Source organism: Larus michahellis, chromosome 25 (genome assembly GCF_964199755.1).
Source record: "Larus michahellis chromosome 25, bLarMic1.1, whole genome shotgun sequence".
In the NCBI taxonomy this organism is placed as follows: Eukaryota; Metazoa; Chordata; class Aves; order Charadriiformes; family Laridae; genus Larus; species Larus michahellis.
Genome location: NC_133920.1, coordinates 3,075,781 through 3,082,600, shown reverse-complemented (window position 1 = coordinate 3,082,600; position 6,820 = coordinate 3,075,781). Strand labels below are relative to the sequence as shown.

Here is a 6,820-nt window from a genome sequence, read left to right as displayed (position 1 = left end):
ACAGAAACTCCACCATTCTCTGGGACCCCATTCCGGTGCTGGACTGTCCTCCTGGTGACCTTTTTATCTTTTATTTTTATGTCAGGTTAGTCAAGAATTACACAACTCAGAGCAAGACATCATAGCAGGGGGCGATGCTTTGAAGCCCTTCATATCTTTGAACACTTTTAAGGTGATTCCATGCAGGGATGCTGTAGAAGATAGCCCATGGGGTCTTGCAAGCGATTTCTCAAACGTGAGGCTGGTCGTCTCTTCACCACTTGTCTCACTTTCTGGGCATCAATGGCTACTGACCATGCTTTGACTATTTCCCTTTAACATTATTTGGTCAGACACAGCTTGAAGTAGCTGTTTGAATTAAACTACTCAGAGGCGCTGAAGATGCTTTCATAGAATCATAGAATCATAGGGTTGGAAGGGACCTCTGGAGATCAGCTAGTCCAACCCCCCTGCCAGAGCAGGGTCACCTAGAGCAGGTTACACAGGAACACGTCCAGGTGGGTTTTGAATGTCTCCAGAGTTGGAGACTCCACCACCTCTCTGGGCAGCCTGTTCCAGTGCTCTGCCACCCTCAGGGTAAAGAAGTTCCTCCTCATGTTTAGGTGGAACTTCCTATGTTCAAGTTTGTGCCCATTGCCTCTTGTCCTGTCCCCGGGCACCACTGAAAAGAGCCTGGCCCCATCCTCCTGACACCCACCCTTTAAGTATTTATAAGTGTTGATAAGGTCACCCCTCAGACGTCTTTTCTCCAGACTGAAGAGACCCAAATCCCTCAGCCTTTCCTCATAAGAGAGGTGTTCCAGTACCCTAATCATCTTTGTAGCTCTCTGCTGCACCCTTTCCAGCAGTTCCCTGTCCCTCTTGAACCGGGGAGCCCAGAACTGGACACAGTACTCCAGGTGCGGCCTCACCAAGGCAGAGTAGAGGGGGAGGATGACCTCCCTTGACCTGCTGGCCACACTCTTCTTGATGCACCCCAGGATGCCATTGGCCTTCTTGGCCACAAGGGCACATTGCTGACTCATGGTCATCCTGTTGTCCACCAGGACTCCCAGGTCTCTTTCAGCTGAGCTGCTCTCCAGCAGGTCAGCACCCAACCTGTACTGGTGCATGGGGTTGTTCCTCCCCAGGTGCAGCACCCTACACTTGCCCTTGTTGAACTTCATAAGGTTTCTCTCTGCCCAGATCTCCAACCTGTCCAGGTCTCTCTGGATGGCAGCACAGCCTTCCGGTGTGTCAGCCACCCCACCCAGCTTGGTGTCATCAGCAAACTTGCTGAGGGCGCACTCTATCCCCTCATCCAGGTCATTGATGAATATGTTGAAGAGGACTGGACCCAGTACTGACCCCTGGGGAACACCACTCGTCACTGGTCTCCAACTAGACTCTGTGCCCCTAATCACAACCCTCTGAGCTCTATCTTTCAACCAGTTTTCTATCCACCCCACTGTCCATTCATCTAACCCACACTTCCTAAGCTTCCCTATGAGGATGCTGTGGGAGACCGTGTCAAACGCCTTGCTGAAGTCAAGGTAGACCACATCTACCGCCCTCCCCTCATCTATCCATCTAGTCATGCCATCGTAGAAGGCTATCAGATTAGTCAGACATGATTTCCCCTTGGTGAATCCATGCTGAGTACTTCTGATAGCTTTCCTTTCCTGCACGTGCCTTGAGATGACACCCAGAACGAGCTGTTCCATCATCTTTCCAGGGATGGAGGTGAGGCTGACCGGCCTGTAGTTCCCCAGCTCCTCCTTCTTGCCTTTCTTGAAGACTGGAGTGACATTGGCTTTCCTCCAGTCCCCAGGCACCTCGCCTGTTCTCCAGGACTTTTCAAAGATGATGGAGAGCGGCCCAGCAATGACTTCCGCCAGCTCCCTCAGCACTCTCGGGTGCATCCCATCAGGGCCCATGGACTTGTGAATATCTAGATGATCTAATTGGTCCCTCACTCGCTCCTCCTCAACCCAAGGGAAGTCTTCTTCTTTCCCTGTTACTTTATTCAATGCCTGGGACTCCTGAGGGCTGGGCCGAGCAGAAAAGACCGAAGCAAAGAAGGCATTCAGTAACTCTGCCTTCTCCACATCCTCCGTCACCATGACTCCTGCCTCATTCAGCAGTGGGCCTACAACTTCTCTGGTCTTCCTTTTGCTTCCAATATACTTGTAGAAGCTCTTTTTGTTGTGCTTGATGTCCCTAGCCAGGTCTAATTCCAAGGCGGCCTTGGCTTTCCTTGTTTCATCCCTGCACGCTCTGGTGGCATTCTTGTAATCCTCCCAAGGGGTCAGTCCCTTCTTCCACTTATTATAAACTTCCTTCTTCCACTTGAGCTTTTTCTGAAGCTCCCTGCTCAACCATGCAGGTCTCCTGCGTCCCATGGCCGATTTCTTTCTCTTAGGGATGCACCGATCCTGAGCTTGGAGGAAGTGGTCTTTGAATATCAACCAGCTTTCTTGAGCCCCTTTGCCTTCCAGAGCCCTAGCCCACGGGATCTCTCCAAGCAGTTTCTTGAAGAGGTCAAAGTTAGCCCTCCTGAAATCCAAGGTTGTAATTTTACTTCTTGTTGTTGTTTTGTGGATAGTACCCATGATCCTGAACTCAATCATTTCATGATCACTACAACCTAGGGTGCCCCCAACCTTAATGTCCCCCACCAATCCCTTTGTGTTTGTCAGTACCAGGTCTAGAAGTGCTCCTCTCCTTGTTGGTTCCTGCACCACCTGTGTCAAAAAGTTGTCATCAATGCACTGGAGGAGCCTACTGGCCTGTGCATGCCTGGCTGTGTGGTCTTCCCAGCAGATATCGGGGTGATTGAAGTCCCCCATGAGAACCAGGGCCTGCGATTGCGAGGCTACCTTCAGTTGTCTGTAGAAAGCCTCATCAGTTTCCCCATCCTGATCAGGTGGCCTGTAATAAACACCCACAACAGTGTCCCTCATATTTGCCTGTCCCGTAATCCTCACCCATAAGCTCTCGACCTGCTCTTCATCCGCCCCTAGTGAGAGCTCAATGCATTCCAAATGCTCTCTCACATAGAGTGCAATTCCACCACCATGCCTTGCTGGTCTGTCTTTCCTGAAAAGGACATAGCCATCCATGACAGCATTCCAGTCATGCGAGTTGTCCCACCATGTCTCAGTAATTGCAATGAGATCATGGCCCCGCAACCGCACACAGACCTCCAGCTCTTCCTGCTTATTCCCCATGCTGCGTGCGTTGGTGTATAAGCATTTCAGAGAGGGAGTTGTGTGTGTGGTTTTGACCCTTGAGATGTGGTGTGCCTTCTGGCTTTCAGAAATACTGGCGCACTGGCCCACGAGCGCTGAGCAACTACACCCTGGCACCTCACCAGCAAGCCCAGTACCATCCCCACCCCCCTTCAAATCTAGTTTAAAGCCCTCTCAATGAGCCCCGATAACTCTTGTCCTAGAACCCTTTTTCCCCTAGAGGTCAAGGTATTCCTGCCTGTTACCTGCAGGCCAGGCGTTTTGTAGATCAGGCCATGATCAAAGAACCCAAAGTCCTGCCGGCAGCACCAAGCTCGAAGCCAGGCATTGATCTGCTGGCTCCTTCTATTTAGCCCCTCATCATTCCCCGCAACTGGGGGAATAGACGAGAACACAACTTGTGCTCCTGATCCCTTGACCAGGCGTCCCAGGGTCTTGAAATCTTTCTTCATTGCCCTTGGACTTCTTCTTGTTACCTCGTCGCTGCCTACCTGAAAGAGCAAAAGTGGATAGTAGTCTGAGGGCCGTACCAGGGAAGGAAGCATCCTCTTCACGTCCTTGACCCGGGCCCCAGGGAGGCAGCAGACCTCCCTATGTACCGGGTCCGGCCTGCATATTGGGCCTTCTGTTCCCTTCAGTAATGAGTCACCTATGACAAGGACCCGTCTTTTCTTCTTTACCGCAGAGGTTTTGATGCAGGGGGAGGTCTGACTAGACCTTGCTGACGGCTCCAGGGTAGGAGAAATATTGTGCTCGTCATCATCCAGGTTCCTCTGTACAGCACTGTACCTGTTAAGTAATGGCACCTGGGAAGATGGGGTAGTCATCGGGCAGTCTCGAGTGCAGCGCCTGTTGCGCCGCGCAGGAACTTCCTGCCATTGCCCCCTGTCCTCCAGGTTACCGCCTTCAGTTGAGGTGAGAGAGGATATGGAGCTCTCTGTTGCAGGGGTTCTATCTGCCTGCTGGGTTTCTGTCATGGGATGCAGGATTCTACTGCAGGAATCTATCTCCCTCTCGCATTCCCTGATGCTCCTCAACCTACTTACCTCCTCCCTGAGCTCCATGACTAATTGGAGAAGATCCTCTACCTGAGCACATCTCCTACAGGTATGCCCATCATTGCCATCCGACACTGGCGTAAGAGCAGGGCATACCCTACAGCCCGATGTCTGTGTGGTAGCATGTTCCCACAAGAGCTCCGTCTGAGAGGCGGCATCAGACCTGGTGGTTGTGGAGCTCATGGACGCCACAGTCATCTTGCGAGTAGTTACCATCACTACCTAGCCGGGTTAGCAGTCTTTCAGCTCTATCCTGCACGAACTGCTGTGCAGACCGCTGTGATTGGACTGGTGTGTCACACCCTGCTTGGCCACCCCCTTCTCCAGCCCAGGAAGTACACTCTCGTTGTGGTGCACCTGGGTGATACCTCAGGTCACACCCAGGGAACACCCACTTGCAGCTCGTTTGCTCAGTCCCTGCACTCCCAAAAGGTTTCTTTTATGAGGGGGGAGAGTGGTCCCACCCTCTGCTCGTTAACACCTGCCGCCAGGGGTGGTGGCTCCGCCCTCGGCTCCTCAGCTGTCCCCGCCCCCCAGAAGGGCCGGGTACCGGCTCAGGCTGGCCCCTTTTCCTGGCTTTAAAAGCCTCAAAAACAAGCCCCTGGCTGTTTCTTTGCCGTGATTTCCTTCCCCAGCACAGACTTACCTGCACTGGAGCTGATCTCCTCAGCAAATAGAGTACAAAGATACCAAGGTGGGACACGACATAGGAGAAATGCCTCAGGACACCTTTCCCCTTCTTGAGGAGGATGAAAGCCAGGCCGGACACATAGTTTTGTTTCAGCAGATATGAGATGCCTTTCTTCAGGCAACCATGTACCCCAGTGGGACTTCTTTGGGACTATTTGAGAGGATTTTACGTACTCTGTAGTACCACTTTGTCCGTAGGAGTCTCTTCAAGGCAATTCTCACTTCCTTATTCCTCAGGCTATAGATGACAGGGTTAAACACTGGGGTAAAAATTGTGTAAAACAGGGCAAGGTATTTGTCGGTGTCTACGGAATCCCTTGACCGTTGCTTTAAGTAGACGACTGTGGCCGAGCCATAGAAGAGTGTCACCACCGCGAGGTGTGAGGAACAGGTGGAAAAGGCTTTGTGTCTGCCCAGAACTGAAGGTATTTTCAGAATTGCCCTGATAATTTTAATGTAAGAAATAACTATTAAGGAGAAGGGAAAGATTGCAAATACCAGGATGATGGTGTACAGTGTCACTTGGTTCCAGAACGTGTCTGCACAGGCCAGCTCCAGCAGAGGGGGGACATCACAAAAAAAGTGATGAAGGTCATGGGATGCACAGAGGGCAAAGTGGGCAGTGAACACCTGGTAGGTCTGTCCTACTTGCACTGGTACGACAGCCACCCATGACCCCACCACCGGTCTGATGCAGAGACCCCTCCTCATGATGAGGGGGTAGTGCAGGGGGTCACAGATGGCTATGTAGCGGTCATAGGCCATGACAGCCAGAAGAAGGCACTTGATGCTGCCCAGCAACACCAGGAAATACAGCTGGGCAGCATAGCCAAGGAAGGAGGTCCTGCCATCCTCCAGCAGGAAAACCACCAGCATTTTTGGCAGAGTGACTGATGTGTAGCAGATCTCCAGGAAGGACAAGTTCCTCAGGAAGAAATACATGGGGCTGTGGAGGCTTGAGTCCACCACTGTGATGAGTGCAATCAGGCTGTTCTCTGTGAGGACCATGAGGTAGATGACCAGGAATGCTGTGAAGCACAAGCCCTGCAGGCTGGAGTGGTCAGAAAATCCCAGAAGAATGAATCCAGATCCACCGGTGTGATTCTCCAGGCCTTTTCTTTGGGGCATTTTTCCTGCACAGAGCAATTCAAACAACAGGCTCTCAGAGGATGCTGGTGGCCTGTCCACCATCACATACACTTCAAGCCTAGAGAAAGACTACAAACATCAGCATACACACCATTGCAGGATTAGGAGAGCTCGACCAAGATAGGCATGAATGTTTGGAAATCTAATGTGGGTCGCTTGCGGAGGGGAGGTTTGTAAAGAGAGAGAACAGAGTCCTTGAGCCTGAATAACTGGGGGTTTTATTGTCATATGGGTAAAAGAAACTTGACTTTCTCTTTTAGAGGTGATTTTATTAAATAGAGTACCTATTGAAAGATGAGAGAAAAGGAAGAAAAGAGACAAATACTAGTGCCTTTAAGGACAGCCTTACTTACGTTCCTTGTCCAGACCTTATCAGAGGTGCATTTAATGTAAGAACATTAAGAAGGAATAGGGTTAAAAGGGGGGAAGGATGAAAAAGGGGAAGACAAAGCAAGGCAAGGCTAGGCAAGGAGAGGCAAACAAACCAAAGCAAGGCAAGGTATGACTTGATTCTTAGACCTTAGTGAGAGAGATTAATCCCAGCTCTCCTCACATGGGAGAGCTCATCCCCTGACGCTGCATCCACACACAAAGATCTGGGAGACTATCTTAGATCTGAATCATCAGTTTTTGCCTAGTGAAGGGTGAATCCCATCAGAAGTAACACAGGCTTCTCTCTGCCAAAGAATCCAG

The 6,820-nt window shown here is 51.1% G+C and overlaps 1 protein-coding gene across 1 annotated transcript; it reads right to left on the bottom strand.

Annotated features, from left to right (window-relative positions):
- Positions 1-5,092: 5,092 nt before the first annotated feature.
- On the bottom strand, positions 5,093-6,106 carry LOC141734805 (olfactory receptor 10AG1-like). Its single transcript, XM_074566981.1, has one exon. The coding sequence runs from the start codon at positions 6,104-6,106 to the stop codon at positions 5,093-5,095; it is 1,014 nt and encodes a 337-aa protein (XP_074423082.1).
- Between the last annotated feature and the right edge of the window lie 714 nt (positions 6,107-6,820).